Raw genomic sequence first — 25,212 nt, forward strand, 5'->3', positions numbered from 1 at the left:
CAAATCCCAGAATAAAATGCTTCGTTAGAATTCAGCCTGCCATCAATCCACAACAATGAGATTTTAAAAACAGCACAAGGTAAGGAAAAAACAGTAGAAAAAATAAAGCTGAAGAGAGACGCTGACTAATTTTAAGTGCCTACATTGGCTCTATGGCAAAACTCACCATAAACGGAAGCAGAGAAGGTTGAAATTATATTAACTAGAGATTGTATTATGTATCTTCGAGTAGCTAACTAGCTCAGATATCATGGTGATCGGAACCACAGAAACACCCATACATAATTAACAATATAGCTACGCTGCAACTTTCATAGGCATTCTCCAGTGTCACACACAAAGTAGCCATCAACCTACAATAATCTTTGGTGTCACTTGAATGGGATGCACGACACACCATAACAGGAAGGCAAAAACTGCTTAGCTGTCATGAAGCACAAAGCTTTAAGATCTTCATTCTGGCTCCTCAAAAAGGGGAGGTGCAGGCCTTCAAAAAAAGGCATCTTCTTCCAGTAGAAATTCTCTCTACCCATCCAAAAGATGCCAAGTCATCTGCTAAACATGAGTTCGAAGGGCAACACTGTGGTCAAAAGGGCTAATGTGATCCTTGGATATATACACAGATGAATCTCAAGTAGGATGAGGGAGGTTGGATTACCTCTGCCTTTGGCAATGGCGGGACCACTGCTGGAATACTGTGTCCAGTTCTGGTGTCCACAATTCAAGAAGGATGTTGATAAACTGGAGACTGCTCAGAGAAGAGCTACAAGAAGGATTAAAGGATTGGAAAGCATGTCTTACAGTGAAAGTCAAGCAGCTCAATCTATTTAGCTTATCAAAGAGAAAATTAAGGACTGACTTGATCACAGTCTGTAAGTATCTACACGGGGAATAGAAATTTGATAATAGAGTGCTTTTCAATCTAGCAGAGAAAGGGCAATGACAAGAACCAATGGTTGGAAGTTGAAACTAGACACATTCAGACTGGAAATAAGTCATAATTTAACAACAGTGAGGGCAATTAACCTTTAGAACAATTTATCAAAGGTAGTGGTAGATTCTCCATCACTGGAAATTTTTAAATCAAGGTTGAATGTTTTGCTAAAAGATATGCTCTAGCACAAGCACAGTTATTGGATTTGAAGCAGGAATTAATACAAGAAAATCCTGCAACTTATGTTATAGAGGAGGTCAGACTAGACGAGCACAACAGTCCCTATGGGCCTTAATATCTAGGAATCTCCCCCATCTGAGATGGAGGGAAAAAAATCCAGGGTGGGTGACCTTCTACAGCAAATGATAATCTGTAGCCACCTTTCTGATAAGTACTGACACTGGATGTAAGACTACCTTTTCTTTATCAAAGACTAAAAGTAAAGAGAAGCAGGAGAGGGATGCTACTCTTCTGGCTGACATGACAGTCACTAGAACAACAACTTTCAAGGACAAATAGCAGAGTGATGTGTTGGCTAAAAAAAGCCTCGCTCACAGAGTCTCTTAAAATTATATTACAGATCTGTACCATAGTAAATCAAGTCCTTAATCCTTGCATTGCTGCCTGCTCTAAGGAAGTGATCAGACAACTAATGGGAAACACAAAGCTACAACCAGGTTATGAAGGACTTCCATGACAAAATGAATTAAGAGGAGAAATGGTCCATGTCTTACAGTCAATGTTAAATGCTTTAGATCCGCATGCATTCACCATATCAAAACCTTCTCTTGATAGCTCACAGTTCTCCATCAACTCTGGCTCATGAGCCAGTTCAGTTGTTCAAGCAACATGTAAGGCAGTGGTCATTGGTAAGGCTATGTTTTAGTTGCGGGTATTTTTAGTAAAAAAGTCATGGACTGGTCATGGCCCATGACCTGTCCATGACTTTTACTAAAAATACCCGTGACTAAAACTTGCAGGGGGGAGAGGGGAGTGCTGCCTTGGGGCCCTGCAGGTGCTGGGGGAGGGCAGCCGGGTGCTGGGGGGGCGGGGGGGGGGATGCGGCGGGGGAGAGGGGCGCGCGAGCAGCAGCACATGACTCGGGACCTCTGCTGGTGCTGTGGGCAGTTTGGCAGGGCCGGCAGGCTCCCTAGCTGGCTCTGTGCCTCCCTCCCCTCCCCCAAGCAGCAGTGTTTGGGTATGGGAGGGGGCAGGGGATTGGGGCACAGGACGGGGTGAGACAGACTCTGGGCGGCGCTTACCTAGGGGGCTCCACGGAAGCGGCAACATCCCCCTCATTCAGCTGCTAGGCAGAAGTATGGCCAGGCAGCTCTGTGCGCCACCTCCGCAGCTCCCATTGGCTGGGAGGTGGCCCTACCCCCTCCACACCCAAACTCTGCTGTGGGGGCGGGGCGCTGGCCCAAGACTTCTCCAGCACTGGCCAATGCACCTGGCGCAGGGGCTCCCTGTACTGCCCCAGAGCCAGGCGCACTGGCCTCTGCAAAAGTCACAGAAAGTCACGGATTCCATGACTTCTGTGACCTCTGTGACAAACTCGCAGACTTAGTCATTAGTAAGTTTATTAGTGAGCCCTGAGAATGTCTGTGACATTCCTCTAGTTGCAACCTGCACTGCTAAACTGCTGTGTCCCTGTACCTCTCTAGCCTGGGGTGCCTTTTGTACTGCTTTGCTAATGAACAGCAACCCCTCCAGGTTCTGCTCACTCCCAGCCACTAGCAGCTCACTCCCAGCTGAATATGTGAATGCTCTTCCAGCCATCTATGTATAGATACAGGGAGATGTCTGCATATCCCGCAGTCCCAGCCTTGCCCCCCAGAAATGTGCATATTGTACTATTCAGTAGCCCAGTGGACAGTACAAGCTCATATATAATCCACCATTCCAACAATAGGTGATGAATATACACTAGCCCAGTTGACCTGAGTAGAGATTTCTCAAACACTGGTTTAGCTAAAACAATAAAACAAGTTTTTTAACTAGAGAAAGATAGATTTTATGTGGTTATAAGTGGTAAGACATAAAAAGTTAGAATTTGTTACAAAAGAAATAAAAAGATAAAAATCACAAGCTAATGCCTAAACTTTACCAAGCGAAATAAGATTTGAAGCAAACATCACTGTGATGACACCAGTTACTTCAGGCAATTCACGGTTCACAGGCTGGAGTGCCCTTCAGCCTGGGATCATTCCTCTTAGTTCAGTGTTCTTCAGGTATTCACCTTCTTTCTCTGTGCTCAGAACAACAATGGAGAAGAGACTAGAGGCATTTTCCTCCCCTTCTTATACCCCAACCCTCGTGTGCTGGAAAAATCCTTGCTGGGTCATGTGGGCAGGCAGTTCCACGGCATACGTGAGCTCCAAAAGGTCTTTCAGAAGAATTGTAAATTTTTTGTTTACAACTCCCCTGCTAGTGAATTTCCGATTAAGCAGACAATGGCTCTTTAGCACTTTGCTGGCATGCCAGCGTGTCTTTGTCTTCGAGGAATTGGTTTATGGGTGTTACCCAGAATTACAACATATATCAGTCACAATCATACAGCAAAAATCTCATAATTTCACATGCACTGTTATTACACACATTCCAACAGGATAATGATGATATTCAGCATATTATGAGTTTTTAAATAATACCTCACAAGATATACTTTGTACAAAATATAACCATATAAAAATGGTGAACATGAAGTACTAGGTGTCACATGGGGTACAGGGTGTCAAAATATCCCAAGAAGTCTGAAAGCCATGAGAATAGGCTGAGAGGTTTTTCGCAGGAGTGGGTGGGTGAGATTCTGTGGCCTGCGTTATGCAGGAGGTCGGACTAGAAGATCATAATGGTCCCTTCTGACCTTAGTATCTACGAATCTACTTGTCCCTCCTGATTTACTCCAGATCTCGATGAATGAGGACAGCTATTAGCTCAGGTTGACGATCCTGCTAACAGATGCTATTCTATTTGTATTTCCTAAGCACCAATAGCATGTCCAGATTTGTTCCTAAAAGACAAACACAGAATCATAGAAGTATAGAACTGGAAAGGACCTCAATAGATCTGCAGACAAGGCAGCACTGGGAGACTCAGAGAACAACTAGTAATGTGGTTTGTTTGTACAGGTGGGAGGGAGATGGTGATATGTTGCTGCAGGATGCAAAGTGTGTACCCTTATGGAAGAAACAGATTCCTCAGGAGGGAAGTTACACTGGGTGGGCCCCCAGTTTCAATTAGACCCTCTAGGAACTCTCTAAAGTAAAACAAACAACAACAATGTTGTTCCAAGTGAAGGGGCAGCATGGACAAAAGCATGGAGATAAGAGTGGGACTAGAAACTAAAGCTTACGTTTGGAGACCGGGATACCTACAGCATTACAGCCTCACCTTGCCGTTCTCCATCCTTAAAAGGTCCTTTGCAGGGAGACCCATGTTGTCAAAGAGAATCAAGAACAGCTGGGAGTAGGAGTCTGAGTCATTCATTCCACTGTGCAACTGCTGAGAGCAGTGCACGTGAAAAGGTTTATAACCAAGCTGTCTGATTTTGTGACTACATAACCATTGTTGTGAGTGCTTTCTCAACACGACTAGTCCAAGAGCTCTCATTTAGGTTATGCTGATGTGCCTCCAACATAAAAGGGTTCTAGCTCCTACTCATCTCCCCAGCCAAATGTGCATTGTCGTCACAAGATGGTTCCTGCAGTGTACCTCTCCAGCTAAGATTGCCTCTCTTTCTTACTAGCTGAGTGATGGCTGTGCAGACTTGGGATTGACCTCATCTTCTAATTGACTCATATGGAAGATGGCTATACCTTGCAAGCTCATGAACTACACACTTACAAGTGCATCTGAACTACAATACCATGATCCAAGAGCTTCCTCCACATCATGTGTATCAGCGGTTTGCTCTCTGGAATAACTATAATACTATGCACAGTTGTTAACACTTTTCATCTGAGGATCTCAACCACTTCACATCTATTAATTTTAACAACCACTATGATGCAATTATGTATTTTTATCCCCATTGCATAGACAGGGAAATTGAGGCACAAGGGGATTAAATGACAACGTATTCAAAGTCTCACTATGAGCGAGTAACAAAAGCTAGTAAAAGAACCTACCAGTCTTAAATCTCAGTCTTGTCCTCTAAATCACTAGACAGCATTTTTTCCAAATGTTAAAATGACAGAAAGTTAACTAAATGTAAACAGAAATGTGCTACATCTCTGATCTAAAGAGTCCAACATGCTGGCCATTAAAAAATCCTTACCTTTTTCCAATGATGTGTCTGAACAGGAGAATTAAAAAATAAGAAGCAGCAGCAGAAGCACTCTTCTTACTTGTGTACAAAAAGTTGTATGCCATCTAAGATTTCATCTCTTCCCAGAAGAGTGTAAATACGGCTTTTAGGATTCTACTGTCAAACAACTAAAAAAACCTTCCACATGAGATTCACAGCACTCAGGTTTCCAAGATAGGGAAAACCTGTGGGGAGAGATAGTTCAGTGGTTTGAGCATTGGCCTGCTAAACCCAGGGTTGTGAGTTCAATCCTTGAGGGGGCCATTTAGGGATCTGGGCCAAAAATTGGGAATTGGTCCTGCTTTGAGCAGGCTGTTGGACTAGATGACCTCCTGAGGTGCCTTCCAACCCTGATATTCTATGATTCTAAGATGTCCAGTGATATACAGCACGTACCTGGGAGCAGAAAGCCATTTTAAAATTCAGATTATCCTTTGGGGCAATTAGGACACACTGAAAATTTGTGCTCTAAGATCCATCCTTAGTACCTATTAATGTAGGATATACAAAGGGTTAAGATGTGCACCCCCAATTGTTACTTGCTGCCCTTTCTGCTCAACTTTAGCAATGAATAGTTTTACAGACTGTATGCGATGAAACAGGCTGGCACAAAGTCAGGAGAATAAAGACAGTATTTCAACCCTAGCTTTCAGTGTTTTCAGTTTATAATACAGTCCCAACTGAAAAATATTGTGATGGGGCAAGGCCAGATGGCTATAAAAAAGTAGTGGTAGATAGATAGATTAGCTCCAGGCTAAACAAATCCGTGGTACCAGAATAAGTGAAATGGCAGCTGCTCTAGGTCAATTAAGACACCTGGGGCCAATTAAGAACTTTCCAGAAGGCAGGGAGAATGCTAGGTTGATTGGGACAGCTGAAGCCAATCAGGGGCCAGCTGAAACTAGTTAAAAGCCTCCCAGTCAGTGAGGTGGGTGTGCGTGTCAGGAGCTGTGGGAGGAAGTTGCGCTGTTGGAGAGACTGAGTAGTACACACCATATCAGGCACAAGGAAGGAGGCCCTGAGGTAAGGGTGAAGTGGAGCTTGGGGAAGTGAGGGCTGCTGTGGGGGAAGTAGCCCAGGGAATTGTACATGTCATGTTTCTAAAAGGTCAGCTACCATAGCTGATACTATTAGGGTCCCTGGGCTGGAGCCTGGAGTAGAGGGTGGGCCCAGGCTCCCCCCGACTTTGGCCCCAATTACTGAGACTGGGAGACAACAGAGACTGTGCAAGGAAGGATAACTTCTCCTCACCGGCTTATGATGAAAATGGCTCAGTAGACTGTGACCCTTGTCTCTAGAGAGAGAAGGATTATGTGGAGGGTCTCAGTGAGCCTCTGAGGCTTGCAAAATCCTCCAGGAAACGCGGGACCCACGGAGGCAAGGACAGAGCTTTGCAACAACTGGTGTGAGAAGTGGGATTTTGTTCACAGCGTGGCAGAAGAAAGAGGTTTAAAAAAAAAAAAAAAAAAAGGAACTGGGGTTTTGGATTTTTTTTTTGTTTTGGTTTGTTTGTTTGCTTTGTACCACAATGGAGGAGATGGAGAGAGCTCTGGTACAAGCCATGGCAGCCCAGCAGGAGGCCACCCGGGTTCAGGCAATGGCACAACAGGAGTCTGTGCGGCTACAGCAGTAAACCAATCAATTATTGATGAGCCAGGCAACCCAAGATCATGCCCTCTTGAGAGAGGTGGTGGACCAGCTGAAGATCCTCACCACCCAGGCCCGGGGGTCCGATGGGACGCGAACCCTGAGGGCCACTGGTTGTCTGCCAAAGATGACATCAGATGACATAGAGGCATATCTCCTCTCATTCGAAAGGACTGCTCAGCATGAGGTGTGGCCCCAGGAGCAGTGGGCCAGCATTCTCGCCCCTTTTTTGTGTGGGGAGGCCCAGAAGGCCTACTTTGACTTGCCTGCCACGGATACCACTGACTATACCCGTCTGAAGGCAGAGATACTAGCACGATAGGGGTAACGGCAGCGGTAAGGGCCCAGAGGTTCCTTGAGTGGAAATACCAGGAGAACAAACCCCCGAGGTCCCAGCTATTCGACCTCATACACCTCGTGCGGAAGTGGTTACACCCCAAGGTGTGCAGGCCGGAGGAGATTTTGGAGACCCTGGTCATAGACCATTACATGCGGGGACTGCCGCAAGATCTCCGCAAATGGGTAGGCCAGAACGATCCGTCCACGTACAATGAGATGATCACGCTGGTAGAAAGACGGATGACAACCAGGGGACTGACCCGACTACCCAAGGAAGGCCCCTTTCGAAGCAAGCACCCAACCCCAACCCTGGAAGGTTGGGCAGCCAAACCTCCTGGGAGTCTTAGGTGGAAGAAGGTGGGGGGGCCGAAAACCAGCGGGGACCCCAGAAGGAAGGGATTGGCCTGAGTGGGGGGAACCCTGGGACTAAACCCTTTAACCCCTGGGATAGGGGAGTGATTAAAAGCAATTACAGATGTTATGCATGTGGGGAGTGGGGACACATAGCAGCACAGTGTCCCAGCACCGAGGAGCCTATGCAATGTAACTTGGGGGATTGGGAGGTCCCATGCTCCCTTATCCACCTCGCGGGGGTTCCATTAGCCCCACATAATTAAACCAGGCCAGTGAGGATAAATGGAGCAGAGACTACAGCGCTTGTGGACTCTGGGAGTGCTATCACCCTCATATCGGGTAAGCTGGTAAAAAGTAGTCAGCTGCTACAAGCCAAACGCATAGCAGTGACGTGCGTGCATGGGGCCGTGAGCCATTACCCCACCATCCCAGTAGAGATAGGGGTTCAGGGAAACCCCATTGAGGTGACCGTGGGCATAGTTCCTAAACTCCCGTATCCTGTAGTCATTGGGAGGGACTATACAGGGTTTGATAATTTACTCCCCCCGGAGAGGCTGGAGGGAGGTGGGGAACCTGAGGACAGCAACTCGTCACCAGGGGAATGTCAACCCCTGATGTTCGCTGAGATTTCTCAGGATCTGTTCTCAGCCCCCCGAAAGACCCGGAAGACAAAAAAAAAAAAAGAGGAAGGCCGCGAAGGCCTTGGGAATCTGGATCCTGACCCAGAGCCAAGAGACCTCCCTCGTAGGCAGATGGATGCGAGCAGCCAACAGAAAAACTTCCACCACAGAAGGTGAGCCAGAGGCTGCCCCCAGCGATGACAGCGGCGAGCTGTTGGAAGAAGCAGAAGCCGGCCCCTGGGAGCTTGGGCAGGTTAGTCCCGGGAGAGAGACTTTTGAGCGGGACCAGGTGGAGGACCCCAGATATGATAACGCCAGGAAAGAAGTGGCTGAGATCGATGGGATAGCCGTGGATAGGAAGGTCCGGGGTCCCGGACCTTACTTTATAGTGAAGAAAGATCTTCTGTACCGCGTGGCACAAATGCAGGAACAAGAGATACAACAACTTCTGGTGCCACGAAAACATCAAAAAGCCATACTGAATCTCACCCACAGTCACCTGTTTGGAGGACACCGAGGGGCAGAGAAAACCCAGGCACGGATCCTGCAGAGGTTCTTCTGGCCAGGAGTACATGAAGATGTCCAGCGATACTACACCTCTTGTCCGGAGTGTCAGTTACATAGCCCTCGCCCGCACTTGCGGGCTCCTTTGATACCTCTTCCAATAATAGAGGTTCCTTTCGAACGGATAGCCATGGATCTGGTAGGGCCCCTAGAGAAGACAGCTCGGGGCCACCAACATGTGCTTGTTGTACTGTACTATGCAACCCAGTACCTGGAAGCTGTTCCCCTACGCAACACAGCTTCCCAGACAAAAGCTAAGGAGCTAATACAGATCTTTGCCCGGGTTGGGCTACCCAAGGAGATATTGACTGATCAAGGGATACCTTTCGTGTCCAAGTTGATGAAAGATCTCTGTTCATTGCTCCATGTACAAGCCCTATGGACCTCTGTGTACCACCCGCAAACAGATGGCCTTGTGGAAAGGTTCAGTAGAACCCTCAAGGCCATGATCAGGAAAGTGGTGAGCCAGGATGGAAAAGATTGGGATACCCTATTGCCTTACCTCATGTTTGCCATCCGGGAGGTTCCGCAAGCCTCCACGGGTTTCTCTCCCTTTGAACTACTATATGGGCGCTACCCTCAAGACATATTGGATATAGCCAGAGAAGCCTGGGATCAGGAGCCAAATCCCGGAAGGAACATAGTTGAGCATGTACTGCAGATGAGAGATCGGATAGCCCGAGTTACGCCCATTGTACGGGAACACTTGGAGAGAGCACAGGAGACCCAACAAACGCATTATAACCACCAAGTGAAGGTTTGACAGTTCCAACCAGGGGATCGGGTGATGGTACTGGTGCCCACAGCAGAAAGTAAACTGTTGGCCCAGTGGCAGGGACCCTACAAAGTAATCGAAGCCATGGGAGAGGTGAACTATAAGGTGCAGCAGCCAGGCCACCGGAAATCGGAGCAAATTTACCACATCAATCTTCTAAAACCTTGGCAGGGATTGAGAGGCATGCTGGGTCATGCAGGAGACCCTTCCCCAGGAGGATAACTTACAAGAGCAAGCAAGGATATCATCCGACTTGACGCTGATCCAAAAGATCGAGGCAGCCGACATGATTAATCGCAACCGAGATGTGTTCTCTACAAAACCAGGGCAGACGACTGAGACCTATCACTATATCCACACGATCCCCAGAGCCAAGGTAACATTGAGACCCTACCGAATCCCAGCAGCCAAAAGAGAAGAAATCAAGGCCGAAGTAAAGAAAAAGTTAGAATTAGGGGTTTTGAAGAATCTTACAGTCAGTGGTCCAGGCCAATTGTTCTAGCGCCTAAACCTGACGGTACCATGAGATTCTGTAATGACTTTCACCAACTGAATGAAATATCCCAGTTTGATGCATACCCCATACCACGCATCGACGAACTGGTTGACCGACTGGGCAGTGCCCGATTCTTGACTGCAAGGGATCTGACAAAAAAGAGTACTGGCAGATTCCTCTGAACAAAGAAGCTAAAGAAAAGACAGCATTCTCCACCCCGGAGGGGCTATTCCAGTACACCGTCCTCCCTTTTGGGCTACATGGGGCCCCAGACACATTCCAGAGCCTCATGGATAAGCTGCTGCGCCCCTGTACTAGTTATGCAGCTGCATTTGTCATCATCCATACGCCAGACTGGGGAACCCACTTGGAGAAAGTTGAGGCAGTACTGTGCACCTTAAGACAGGCTGGCCTCACTCCTAAATGCGCCATAGGACTAGCAGAGGCTAGGTACCTGGGATATATTGTGGGAATGGGCATAGCGAAGCCCCAAATGAATAAGCTAGAGGCAATTCAAAACTGGCCCGGCCGACCCAAAAGAAGCAAGTCCGTGCGTTCCTAGGCGTGGTAGGCTACTACTGACATTTTATTCCCCACTTCGCCACTAGGGCAAGTCCCCTAACAGACCTGGTGAAGGCCCAAGGTCCAGACATGGTAAAGTGGACCGACACAGCAGAGGGGGCATTCACAGACCTTCGGACGGCCCTCTGTAATGACCCCGTACTCATAGCCCTGGACTTTAACAGGGAATTTATTTTACAAACAGATGCTTCCGAGGTGGGGTTGGGGGCAGTTCTGTCGCAAATGGTGGGAGAAGAGGAACACCCGATCCTCTACCTAAGCAAAAAACTTCTCCCAAGAGAACAGAAATACACAGTAGTAGAGAGAGAATGCCTTGCTGTCAAATGGGCTATGGAGACACTGCGTTATTACCTCTTAGGCCGGCGATTTACTCTTGTGATGGACCATGCACCCCTCCAGTGGATGCAGAGGAATAAGAAAAAGAATGCAAGGGTCACCAGGTGGTTCTTATCCCTCCAAATATTCAAGTTCTGCATACGGCACAGGGCTGGATGGCACCATGGCAACGCTGATGGTCTGTCATGAGCATACTGCCTGGCGTCCCAAGTTGCCCAACATTATGGTGTTGAGCGGGGGGGGGTGGGAGGGGTGGGTGGTGAGATGGCTATAGAAAAGTCATGGGAAATAGATAGATTAGCTCCAGGCTAAACAAATCCCTGATAAGTGAAATGGCAGCTGCTCCAGTCATTTAAGACACCTGGGGCCAATCAGGGGCTGGCTGAAACTAGTTAAAAGCCTCCCAGTCAGTGAGGTGGGTGTACATGTCAGGAGCTGTGGGAGGAAGTTGCGCTGTTGGAGAGACAGAGTAGTACACACCATATCAGGCACAAGGAAGGAGACCCTGAGGTAAGGGTGAAGTGGAGCTTGAGGAAGTGAGGGCTGCTGTGGGGGAAGTAGCCCAGGGAATTGTACATGTCACGTTTTGAAAAGGTCAACTACCATAGCTGATACTATTAGGGTCCCTGGGCTGGAGCCCGGAGTAGAGGGTCGGCCCGGGCTCTCCCCCCTTTGTCCCCTGCTTAATCACTGAGACTGGGAGACAACAGAGACCGTGCAAAGAAGGATAACTTCTCCTCACCTCCCTCGCTGGCTTATGATGAAAATGGCTCAGTAGACTGTGACCCTTGTCTCTAGAGAGAGAAGGGTTATGTGGAGGATCACAGTGAGCCTCTGAAGCTAGTGAAATCTGCCAGGAAACGCGGGACCCACGGAGGCAAGGACAGAGCTTTGTCATAATATACACACACAAAATGTTACAATATCTAATATACATATAGTTACACATAAAAACTGTAAAAATAAAATCTATTCATTACATGATGAGTTGCTATTTTCCCCACCCACAGGACCCTGCCTTGTTCAGTGCACAGAACTGATGCTTAGGGGGCAGAATTAAGGTTAAACTGACAACTGTAAATCCAGCATTTCCTAATTTTTCAGTACTTAACTTTACAACCTAAAATAACATTATTTTAACAGTTTTTGTGCATGTCTGAATACACATCTGCAGAAACTTGCACACAAAATGTGCATTTAACACACGGGTTAAACCAAAAAACAACACTGCTAACATTCAGCTACAACTTCCACAGTATGCATCCAATGAAGTGAGCTGTAGCTCACGAAAGCTCATGCTCAAATAAATTGGTTAGTCTCTAAGGTGCCACAAGTACTCCTTTTCTTTTTGCGAATACAGACTAACACGGCTGTTACTCTGAAAACTATAATCCTGCTGTACACAACAATCTCTCATAGGCCCATAAAGATGCATTGCAAAACACACAAAATACAAACTTGCAATTACAAAAGTAAAGTCCACATTCACTGAAATCAGTGTTTCTGTGCCAATTTACACCAAGAGAACTTGGCCATATATAAATCAGATCCTTCTTTGAACAGATACCATATATCAGCTTTCCCTTTATCTTTCTAAATGTCAGTTTTCAGCTCCTGACTCATAGAAAATGAAACTTTGAACTGCAGACACTGACAGCACCTAACAGACCTTTATACTCTTTGCTTAACAAGGAAAAAGTCCTTTGACTTGTAGCAGTCATATGTAAGGTTTTTTTTTTTTTTTTTTTAATAGTACAGTGGCACTGCCTGATACCAAAGAGATAGTAGCAGACATGGGACTATCACTTTTGGGACTGGTGACAGGTAAATAGATCCCAAAGGTAGACTTTGTTTCTAGGTGTGAGGATGCCGTGCTCATGTGGCTGTATGCACAGCGTAGAAGTGTGCAAAGAATGGAGCAAGGCATTCTTAAGAGAGTGTTCCATTTTCCTTGCAAGGTTCCCTCATAACTGGTGTAAAACCCAACCAGAATTAAATTACGAGCAGAAAGAAATTTTAAGTCCACCCACAACATTTCAGAGGTTTGTGAGCTCTCAAAGGGACACCATCAACTTGAAATCTAGTCACTTTTCAAAAATGAGTTTCAGGTCCCCGAGTCATCTGCCACAGAGCCTTGCTGACAGATTTTTGTAGTTTACTGTGCTTTTAAAATGGTTTTTTCCCTTTCTCTTACAGTGTGAATTACACAAACAACAGAAGAAACTGATTAACGATCACAGAGAGTGACTCAGTCTATGGCAGCACTTTGCCGTAAATGCACAAAGCAAACAAACCAGGGCAGAAAAAAATTCCCCTCTAATCTCTTTCACTTACAGGAATCTTATGCTTACCATGCAACAGTAGGTAAGCATGAAGCAGTATTATTTTCAAGCTTATGGCTTCCTTTTAATGAACATTTAGCCTAGTACAGGGGTTCTCATGACAAATTTTTGGTGGCCTCAGATTGCAGCCCCCAACTCTTGCTGGTGGGTGCTCTGATAATTTTTCCTAAAATACTTAAGAAACTTTAGGAAAAACAAATAAATATGCACATCCAAATCACTGGAATTTATTTATTGCTAGCTACTGCTGCCTATCAATCCACCTCCCCATCCAGGGCTTAATTTGTCCCCGGGCTTGCCAGGGTTAAGTAAGTCTGCTGTGAAAAGTGATATTCATATGTTTGTTAATATTTTTCACAGCCTCCCAGCCAGCTTCTAAGTCTGCTGTGAAAAGTGAAATTAACAAACATACAAGTTTCAGAGTAACAGCCGTGTTAGTCTGTATTCGCAAAAAGAAAAGGAATACTTGTGGCACCTTAGAGACTAACCAATTTATTTGAGCATAAGCTTTCGTGAGCTACAGGTTTTCTCCCTCCCCTCCCCCCCCGACAAACCCACTCACCAACAGGAGAGTGGGTTTGTTGGGGGGGGGGGGGGGGGAGAAGGGGAAGGGGGAGAAAACCTGGATTTGTGCTGGAAATGGCCCACCTTGATTATCATACACATTGTAAGGAGAGTGATCACTTTACATAAGCTATTACCAGCAGGAGAGTGGGGTGGGGGGAGAGAAAACCTTTTGTAGTGATAAACACCCATTTTTTCATGATTTGTGTGTATAAAAACAAACATCTTCTGTATTTTCCACACTATGCATCCGATGAAGTGAGCTGTAACTCACGAAAGCTTATGCTCAAATAAAGTGGTTAGTCTCTAAGGTGCCACAAGTACTCCCTTTCTTTTTGCAAACATACAAGTATCACTTTTCACAGCAGACTTACTTAGCCCTGGCAAGCCTGGGGACAAATTAAGCCCTGGATGGGGAGGTGGATGGATAGGCAGCAGTGGCCGGGTTGATGAGGGGGTGGAGGAGATAGCGGGGAGCCAGAGCCTGAAGCCCAGGGACGGGGCCAGAGCCTGAAGCACCACGATCAGGGCTCAGGGACGAAGTGCGAAGCCTGAAGCCCCGTGGCCAGAGCCTGCCACCCCGCCACCCCAAGGCCGAAGCCTTAGCCCCACCCCACCCAGGAAGGTGGGGAAACTCACAGGCTGCCTGCTCTTCCAGCATTGTGCCCCAGGTGTCTCCAGAGGGGGGCAAGGCCCAACCCCTGCTGGCAGCCCCAGCAACCAACACCAAGGCAGCACACCCAGAAGCAATAGGAAGGGGGGGGGGGGCAGCTGCTTTGCCCCCCAATCACTGCCCATGAGGCTGTGACCACAAGAAAAGCCCTGGGTGGCCACATGCAGCCACAGTGGCAGCATTTGAGAAATGCTGGACTAGTGGCTGATAAAACCATTGCAAAGCTTTTCTAGTTAGGCCTGGGTGGAACCCCAGTAACTTCAATGGGGCTCTCATGAGCATAGGGGTGTGTCCACAGGCAGCTGACTGCAGGACCTAAAAGACCTTACAAAATTGGCAATCGTACTTCATAAAATATAAGCCAAAATGATTTGTATAATTTAACGGATCCATATTGTAACACACCTGCGTGTGTGCATGCGTGTATGTGGGTGCGCGCTTCTGCGTGTCTCAATAGACTGAAGTGTTGCTGTAGCTAAGTAGCATCACAGTTTCCATAATAGAACAGTATTTTTCCCAGGTATGTAACTCAGCTAAGTGTGTTTCAATTTGTTCAAGTAAAGTGCATTTCTCTTTAACATGAGATAGAGAAGATTATGAGTTAATAAGAAAGGGAGGCAGCTTGCAGCTCCAATTTAATGCAACAGCTACAGGTCAGAGACCCTAGCACAGACAAGTAATTAACTACACTTTCTGGGTCTCAAGGCACTAGAGCAAAGGATCCAGAAAAAAGCAGCAGATGAAATAAAAATAAAGACCACGTACAAACGAGTCTGATCACATGAAAACATCAACAGCGGAGACTTTGAGGCCTTTTCCATACGTAACAGTTGCTGCATCAATTGTCATTAGGTTTTGTAATTATTACTGATAAAAATGGACTCTCTAGTCTTTTCTCCTTCAAATCCTCTTCAAAACCCACTTCCTTCAGCTTGCCTTCCATAATTCATCTCCACCTAGAATCCATCTGCTCACTTCCTCCCTCCCCACCCAGTATACAATTCAAGATAAACACAAAGCAGAATAAAATTATTCTATGTGAATCTTTTGTAGATAATGCTTATGCCAGAGCAGTTTCCCATCTCCCTGTTTTCTGTGGTCTCCTCTCTTCCTTAGTCTGCTGTCATTCTTGTTGGGTTTCTGGCAAGCAGAGTGGGCTAATGATTAAAATCCAAGATTGGGACTCTGGAGGCCTGGTTTCTAATCCAGCTCTAACTCAGAAGACAGTGTTAAATTAGGAAGGTCACTTAACCATTCTTTGCTTTACATTTCCTCATCTTCAAAATAGGAGTAACACTTACCTAACCGACCAGGGAGGGTGTGAGACTCAAATCAGTTAGGCCCTGATCCCGCAATCAGATCCCTGTAAGTGGACCTTTGACTACAGTACAGTTCTGCACCAGCACTAGGATCTGCCCCTGCAGACCTGACTGCAGAATCAGCGGGTACAGATACACAGGGATTAAAGACCCACAGTATGACCTAGGTCAGCTAATTTGGGTTTGCAGGGCTCAGGCTCCAGGGCTAAAAATTACTGTGTAGACATTCAGGCTTGGGCTGGAGTCCAAGCTATGGGACCTCCACCCTTGCAGGATCCCAGAGCTCAGACTCCAGACCGAGCCTGAATGTCTACACAGTGACTTTTCAGCTAAAAGCCTGAGCCCCATGAGCCAGTCAGCTGACCTGAGCCAGCTGCAGGTTTTTTATCCCTGTGTAGACATATCCAGGGTGTTTGTGACGCCTTGGATCTGTTGAGATCTGTTCATAGAAAGTTATAAGGAAGTGCTAAGTACCACTGTCTAATTCAGATGTTAAGGCAGACACTTGAACTGCGAAGCACCACGTCCATCATCGGTTTGATATGAACAATAATAAAAGAGTCATAATAAAAAAAAAGCAAATAAAAGAGTTGTAATCAGGAAACTCGAAGACAAAATGGTCAGTGCCTTAGTGAAGCTTGTGGTCCTGTGAACGCATGTTGGAGGGAAGGAGACTCTTTCTTGTTAGTCACTTTTCCTTTGCTAGTCAGTCCTCTGTTTACCTGCTATTCAAGCTAAATATAATCTGAGTAGGAGTAAGTCAGACACACAAAAAATGTATCAGTCAAAGTCAGCCCAATTTGAAATATGAAAATCTAATGTGAAATATGAATACCAAATATGAAAATACCAGGTTCTTGCAAATTCCACAGATAGACAAATCTTATGGATTACCACATTATGACTGCACGAGTACAATTCAGAAAGCTGTTACAATCATCTCAATCCCTGAGCAGTTTCTAAAACTTTGTTTCCTAGGTCACGTATGATAATGCAGAGATTTCAGAAAATGAAACATTTTTCCATCTGATAACCATATATGTCCATGTTCAGGTGTCACCAACACAGACTGACAGGTTGTCTTTGTTGACTGGTCTGACAGGATAAATGCCTGTGTTGGGGTATACAAACCCCACACTGGGCCGAAGGTGTTAAAAGGCACAGGTAGCACCACCTCTCCGGGCCTGCCAAGCATGCTCTGATTGGAGGAGCAGGTTACAAGGAGGTCAGAAGCCAAGGTAGAGGGGGACAGACAGGCTGCAGGAGAGAAGAAGCCTTCTCCAGGAAGTCAGACAGAAAGTGGAGCCTAAGAGGGCACCACAGAGCAAGTAAGGCCCACAGGCAGTGCCTTCGCCAACCACCACCCCCTTTGAGAAGAGAAGATTACTCACCATGTGCACGAACTGCACTTCTTCTAGATGTGTCCCTCTATGGGTGCTCCACTTCAAGTTACTTCAGGCATGCATGTGTCTCTCAAGCCCTTGATCAGAGATTTTCTGTTAGCAGAGTCCATTCGGCCCATGCATGCACGCTATACAACCTCATGCTGCACTCTGAGGGCATAGGGTTGCACAGATGAACTGCCCTCAGTTCCTTCTCTATCTGCATGGCCAACAAGAACAATCTGAAGCAGAGAGGAAAGAAAGTAGGTCGAGGAACATCCCTAGGGACACACACCACGAAGAACCACAGTTACAGCACAAGATGAGTAATCTTTTCTTCTTCTTCTTCTTCTTCTTCTTCAAGTAGAGTCCCTATGGGTGCTCCACTTCAGATGACTCCCGAGCAGTATCCTCACAGGGAGGAGGGAGCTTCGGAAATAAGTCTGAGACTGAAGACAGTACAGCAGAACCAAGTGCCTCATCTCAGACCTGATGCCAGGGATCAAGGCATAGTGTTTAGAAAATGTATGCACTGAAGCCCATGGAGCAGCTGTGCACATCTCAGATGCTGGAATGTTTTTGAGTAATGCTGTGGAAGTTGCTTGTGATCTGGTAGAGTGCTGTAATCCTTTGGGGGAGGTAAGGCATCAGCTGCGTCACAGCAAACAGTAATACATTAATAGATCCATCTCAACAGTCTCTGTGAATCACAGATGTGTAAGACTGGAAAAGCTCTCAAGAGGTCATCTAGTCCAGTCCCCTGCACTCAAGGCACGACTAAGCAATAACTAGAACTTTCCTGAAAGGTGCTGTCTGACCTGTTCTTAAAAATCTCCAATGATGGAGATTCCTCAGCCTCCCTAGGCAATTTATTCTAGTGCTTAACCACCCTGACACTTAGTTTTTCCTCATGTCCAACCTAAACCTCCCTGGCTGCAATTTAAGCCCATTGCACTTCCTGTCTTATCCTCACAGGTTTAGGAGAACAATTTTTCCACTCTCTTCCTCATAACAACCTTTTATGTACTTAAAAACTGTTATGTCCTCCTCTCCACATTAAACAAAGCCAATTTTTTCCTTTTTCCTCAGAGGTCATGTTTTTTCTAGACCTTTTATCATTTTTGTTGCTCTTCTCTGGAGCGCCAATTTGTCCACATCTTTCCTGAAATGCGGTGTCCAGTTCTGGGCACCACACTCCAGTGGAGGCCTAATCAGTGTGCAGCAGAGCTGAAGAATGACTTCTCGTGTCTTGATTACAACTCTACTGCTAATACATCCAAGAATGATGTCTGCTTTTTTGCAACAGTGTGACACTGTTGACTCATATTTAGCTTGCGATCCACTATAACCCCAGATCCCTTTCCACAGTACTCCTTCCCAGGCAGTCATTTCCCATTTTGTATGCATGCAATTGACTGTTCCTTCCTAAGTGGAGTACTTTCATTTGTCCTTATTGAACTTCATCCTATTTACTTCAGACCATTTCTCCAGATCATTGTGAATTGTAATCCTATCCTCTTGCAACCCTTCCCAGCTTGGTATCATCTGCAAACTTTATAAGTGTACTCTCTATGCCTCGGCCAGGTCAGTACTATGAAGATAACCCTGGCATTGTCTGCCTGATCTTGTTCATCACTCTTGGAATTAGTGGTGTTAGCGGGAATGCATAGAACAGGCCCTTTGTCCAAGGAATGAGAAAGGCATCTCCCAATGAGAGGTGACCTAGGCCTCCCCTTGAGCAGAATAAGGAGCACTTCCACAGGTAGACCTATTCATCCCATCCAGCAACAGGAAGTCCCCACCTCTGGAATATCCCACAAAAGATTTAAGAGCGTAACTCCAATTCCCAGTCTTCGGAGAAGCACCCGTTCAGCTTATCGGCTACGACATTCTGGACTCCAGGAAGGTAAAACAGCCAAGATCTGAATCCAATGGTTTATACACCAGTTCTATAACTTTAGAGCTTCAGCACACAGGGAGGGGGATCTTGCTCCTCCCTATTAGTTGCTACAGAACGTGCAAGCCACATTGTCCACCATGAGTCTGATTGATTTACCCTTAATTTGTGACTGCCCGAAGTTTTAACAAGAGGATAGGGAGACCGCTTTCCTGAGGTGACCATCTGCCCTGAGTTGTGAGTGTGTTGAGGTGTGCTTCCCCACCCTACCAGTGATGTGTCTGTTGACACAGTTATTGTTGGAACTGGGGAGATGAAAGGAAAGCCCACACAGACTCTGTGTTTAACTTTCCAGCAATCCAAGGAGTTCTTCACCTGGAGGGGGGTCCATATTCTGTTTGTCCAAACTGTCCCTGGTTGAAGAATAGTTCCTTCTGAACCAGTCGTAAAAGCAGCCGAGGCGTAATCTCGCATGCTTGGTCACAAAGTGCAAGTTACCATATGATCCAGGAGCTGCAAACAGTACATAGACTTCTCTGAATTGTCCTGACCAGATTCGACAAAGTTATGAATCTGTCTATGGGAAGAAAGGCCCTGGCTGTCAACGAGTCCAAATATGTCCCTATGAATTGTATTCCCTGTATAAGGGCTAACTTGTACTTCTTTGTATTTAGCTGGAGAGCCAACTCCTAGAAGAAAGAGAGCTGTCTGGATGGAAGTTAGTGTTGCTCTGTAAGATCAGCCCTTGGGTAGCCAGTCATTATGGGAACGGGATACGGAAAGACTAAAACGCATGCAGCAGTGGAACAGGGTGGAAAATGCTGTGGTACTGGGAAGCACTGGTAATCCAAAGACTGGGGTCTTGGTACAAGAGAGTCATTCAGTACCTATAAGCAGTGGGGATTCCAGCTTGTCTAACACTGACTAGTCTCTGGCGTAATGGAATTCCTGCAGTATCGAGTGGGTCAGTAACAACGTGCCAGTTGATCTGGGTGGCACTGGAGTGCATAGGCTCGAGGGCCGAAGATGCATGCCTCGATTTTGTTGGTAACGACAAAGCCCAGTGAGAAGGCACCATTGATAAGTTTGAAATAGGTGGCTGCGATCTGCAGATGGAAGGTACCTGGGCCCTGCCAGCACCATGCATCTCTGAAGTTCTCGGATATCTCCCTGCTCCACTGGTACTGGAGGAAGAGTCTTTTGCTTCCACAGTACTGAGTCAAGAGGTCAGAACTTCTGACCCCGTAGAATTAGCAGGAGATTGGGACTTCTTGGGAGCTGGTTCCTTGCGGTGGAAGTCCGAGCTCCTCTTCTTTGGAGCATTCCCTGAGTCCTTTGAGATCTTCCCCCTTTTAGGTGAGACCTTAGCTGAGGTTGAAGGAGCACTGGATCTGTCCAGACACAGATACATGGGGTTAGAGGGGGTCTCCTGACCTGACTCAGGAGCAGATTGAAGGGAAAATTCCATCAGCAGCAGCTTCAGTTTGGTCTCCCAGTTTTCCCAACTCTAGATTTTAGAGCCAGGCAAAAGTTACATTTTTGGGAGATATGAGATTCTTCCAAGCAATGTATACATTTAGATTGGGTGTCAATGATTGGGATAGCCTCCTGACTAGAGAGGAAGCGTTTAAAACCTGGTGAGGCATGCATGCCCAGCCAGGCCAAATAAGCTCCCCAGAAAACATGGGGGAGAAAAAAGGAGGAGAGGAAAAAACTGAAAACTCTCACTACCATCTCACTAATTCTGTGCTAACAACTAACACTAATTAGAACATTAAACTAACTAAAACAACAACAACAAAACACGCTGAAGCGTGCACGAGGCAGACATACTAGATCTCTCTACTATCTTGGCTTGTGACAGAAGGAACTGCGGGCAATTTGCCTGTCCAACCTTATATACCCTTGGTTCGTATAGAGCACATGCACGGGCTGAATGGACACTGCTGATGAAGAATCTATGATCAAGGGCTCAAGAAGCGCATGCACACCTGAAATAACTTGAAGCGGAGCACCCATAGGGACACTACTCGAAGAAATATCATCAGGTCCTGCAGGACCTTGCTCCTTTGGACTCTTTCCATTAAGCGATTGACTGTATGGATTATAGGGGCTGTCAAGGTTCCTTCCCCACTCTGAACTCTAGGGTACAGATGTGGGGACCGGCATGAAAACCCCCAAGCTTATTTTTACCAGCTTAGGTTAAAACTTCCCCAACGTACAAACTATTTTACCTTTTGCCCTTGGACTTTATTGCTGCCACCACCAAGCGTCTAACAAATATATAACAGGGAAAGAGCCCGCTTGGAAACGTCTTTCCCCCCAAAATCCTCCCAAACCAAACACCCCCTTTCCTGGGGAAGGCTTGATAAAAATCCTCACCAATTTGCATAGGTGAACACAGACCCAAACCCTTGGATCTTAAGGACAATGAAAAAGCAATCAGGTTCTTAAAAGAAGAATTTTAATTGAAGTAAAAGAATCACCTCTGTAAAATCAGGATGGTAAATACCTTACAGGGTAATTAGATTCAAAACATAGAGAATCCCTCTAGGCAAAACCTTAAGTTACAAAAAGACACAAAAACAGGAATATACATTCCATTCAGCACAACTTATTTTATCAGCCATTTAAACAAAACAGAATCTAATGCATATCTAGCTAGATTGCTTATTAGCCCTTTACAGGAGTTCTATGCATTCCTGCTCTGGTCCCAGCAAAAGCAACACACAGACAGACAAACCCTTTGTCGTCCCCCCCCCTCCAGATTTGAAAGTATCTTGTCTCCTCATTGGTCATTTTGGTCAGGTGCCAGAGAGGTTATCTTAGCTTCTTAACCCTTTACAAGTGAAAGGGTTTTGCCTCTGGCCAGGAGGGTTTTTATAGCACTGTATAGAGAAAGGTGGTTACCCTTCCCTTTATATTTATGACAGGGGCCATGCCCCAAACTGAAGAGACATAGGTAGGAAGTAAGTAGCTCAGGGCAGCAGACTTAGACTCACTGCAGGGAGGACCCTGCTATTGGTTGCTCTGCACAGGGCCATGGGCTGGGTTCCAGTGGAGATAGGAGGAACCAGGCCTCGCTACCATACCCTCTTAAGGGCAAAGCCTAGATGCAGGTGGAGAGGAGAAGATTCCTGGCTTAGGGTCAGGAAGAGGCACTTCTACCACCCTGACACAGAGGCAAGGTCTCAAAAGTTGGGTGTGCTAATCACTATGCCGCCCAGCCCTCTGAGCACCCTATCACAGTGTCCAATCATTACTCTTCAAATTTGCCCAATTTCTGCCCTCTCACTCTCTCTCCAGTTAATATATTCCAAAGCAAAACTGGTATTTAAAATACATTATGCTGCAGTGTGGCTGAGTGGATAGAGCACAGGACTGGGACTCAGAAGACTAGGGTTTTATTCCCAGCTCTGCCATTGGCCTGCTGGGTAACCTTGGACAACTTACTTCACCTTCGTGCCTGGGTTTCCCCATATGTAAAATGAGGATACTCATACTTACCTCCTTTTAAAGCATTTTCCAATCTACTGATTAAAAGCACTATATAAGAGCTAGATGTTATTACTGTATCATTGTCATGGGATGGTTCTGTATTTTTAAGTCTTAGGCTTAGGTCATAATAGCTACTTCTAAGGTTTTGGCAGCAGGTAAGCCAGCCTGCTTCCCAGCAGGATCCCACAGGGTACTCAGATCTGACGGATTCTTATGACCTGTATCCTTGGTCTAAAAGGAAACAAACAAACCAACCAACAAAAATACCCTATGGAAGCCCCAGCATTAGCATATCTAAGCATGGAAACACTCTAAACACCATATCTAACTAGTGAGCAGGGAATCTCAAAAGGTTTACAGACTGTATGCTTATCTGAATCATTGGAGAACCTAATCGTGACATGTGAGACACCAAAAATAAAAAACAAACAAAAAATCAAATCCCCTCACCAAAGAAATCCAACAAGCTTTTTTCTAACCTGGATCCCTTGAGATATGTTCAGTCAATCACAGAAACAGAACCAATACCATGTGATTGGTTGTGACCAATCACAACCAATCTATTCAGCTCAAAATTTGAACAGAGAATGCAAAAAAAAAAAAAAAAGCCCATCCCATTTTTGCACCTTGAAAAGGATTTTTAGAGTTTTTTAAAAACTGCTCCCCAGATTGCACGGATTTCAACAATTTGAAAATACATTTTGACATAAAATAACTCTCATGACAAACACCTGACCCAGTTCAACATAGTCTTGAAAAAGTCCTACTACTGATTTTTCTTCTAAAACTAAAATCTGACTTCCCAGAAGGACATGGTAGAATGCTAAAATCAGACTATATAACTGGATATAAATGAAAAGGCCATGGGACAGTGTTTCTCAAAATTGTGATGGGCAAAAGACTGCTAAGCGAGAAGAAATGTATGCAGTGTAGTTGTAGCCATATTTAGCAAGATCTACACAGTGAATGTAAAAATTCACATAATAATCATTACGCCATACCTTTCATCTAGAGGAACGGGCTCACAGCATGCTTTATAGATTATATGTCATTCACCATCTTCTATCCTCAGCTGTTGAGCAATGTTTCTAGGGCTCTTGAATGGCAACCACACCCCAGAGAAGGCGGTTTCAAATGTACACGGAGGTGTTTGAGATTTTATGACAAACATGTCAGTGCAGCATACAACTGCCCGCAGTGTTACTTATCAGTTCAGGACAGATGGTCATCTTCTCAGAACTGAGGGGGATTTAGGTAGGTACAATGTAATTACTTAAGCTGAAATATGGCCAGCACAAAGAAGGTTACACCTTTGCTTTTCTGCTAAGTGCCATGGGATCTTTAAAGACCTCAATTGCTCAGGTGTTTAATTTTGCATCTCATCTGAAAGATGAGCTTCCAACAGTTCAATATCTCTTACCCCATACTTGGCCACAAAACTTAGACTGAGAAGAAAGAGTATTACTGTCCACCCAGTTAGCAACACCATTTCCAGAAAGATTTCCTTGGAGGTCTTCCATACAAGTACTGACTAGGCCCACCCTTGTTTCACTCATGAGGTCAGAAGAGCTCACAGCTCAGGATGTTATGGTTATGAAATTACTTGCAGATGCTCAATTTAAGTTATAAATGTACCTAAAAGAACCCTCTAAACACTACTAAGTAAAATGTGATCAGCTGAAATGGGCAAACTGTGAAGGAAAAGCTTCAGTGAGAGATTTTCCCTTCCCTTTTCTGATTCTGCTTCCAAGGCAATCATTTTGTCAATAGTTAATAGTTGTCAGCTATCATTTTCCTTTCCAAAATTAAAAAAAGTCATAAAATTGTCTCTGAAAACAAGAGAACCTTGGTTGGAATTTTCAAAAAGGAACAAAGATCCTTAAAACAAGAAAATGGGTATTACCTGTGGAACTTCATCTATAGTAGCGGCATTTTGAAGTACGGGTGCAAATAGGTGTACAACAGTCCACTTCAGCTAGTGAGGAGGCAAAAAACAAACAGAGCAACATCTCAACCACACCTCAGCAGCAAGATTGCAATTCCTAAACTCCAACCCACGTCTACATAGCTGAATAATTCTGCATATGTTAAAACAACTACTTGCCATTACCGATTTCATACAGGTTTTATAGCACCTTATGAACAATGTAGTGACCATTCCTCAACTCAGGTCAGTAGGATTCTATTCCAACTGAGAGATCAGTAAGAAGCTAATGATGTTTACTAATAGCCCTTAAAGCTAATAGCTCATTTCAGTTAAACATAAGAGTAATAATCTCTTTATGGCCTTTCCTGTCTTTCCTGTAAAAACACCTGAAGTTTAACAGAAAAGACTATTGTGAAATAGTTTTCAATTAAATCAAATCTTGACAATCCCATTAACTCCCCAGTAATGTATTCAATATACATTACTGACTTCTAAGGATTTAAATCAGAAATGTTGGACACAAGCCTTTTACCAGCCTTTCAACAAACTCTGTAAAAGGAAGTTTTGCCACTAACTTCCCCAGTTGCAGGCCTTGAATCCACATTTACAGAGGAACTACACTTTAGCCAGTTCCAAAAAAAACCTTCTGTAAAG

At 45.4% G+C, this 25,212-nt stretch overlaps 1 protein-coding gene across 9 annotated transcripts in view; it reads right to left on the bottom strand.

Annotated features, from left to right (window-relative positions):
* The window catches only part of MARCHF8 (E3 ubiquitin-protein ligase MARCHF8), a 184,548-nt gene that overhangs the window by 122,113 nt on the left and 37,223 nt on the right, over window positions 1-25,212 (bottom strand). For 4 of the 9 annotated variants that reach the window (XM_043552291.1, XM_043552292.1, XM_037904578.2 and 1 more), the window contains one exon: window positions 24,535-24,606. The exons of the other annotated variants lie outside the window; for them this stretch is intronic. In XM_043552291.1, the coding sequence (XP_043408226.1) occupies window positions 24,535-24,606 (72 nt within the window). The remainder of the gene's footprint in view (window positions 1-24,534; window positions 24,607-25,212) is intronic. 9 annotated transcript variants of the gene reach the window in all.

This window comes from Chelonia mydas, chromosome 7 (genome assembly GCF_015237465.2).
Source record: "Chelonia mydas isolate rCheMyd1 chromosome 7, rCheMyd1.pri.v2, whole genome shotgun sequence".
Lineage (NCBI taxonomy): Eukaryota > Metazoa > Chordata > Testudines > Cheloniidae > Chelonia > Chelonia mydas.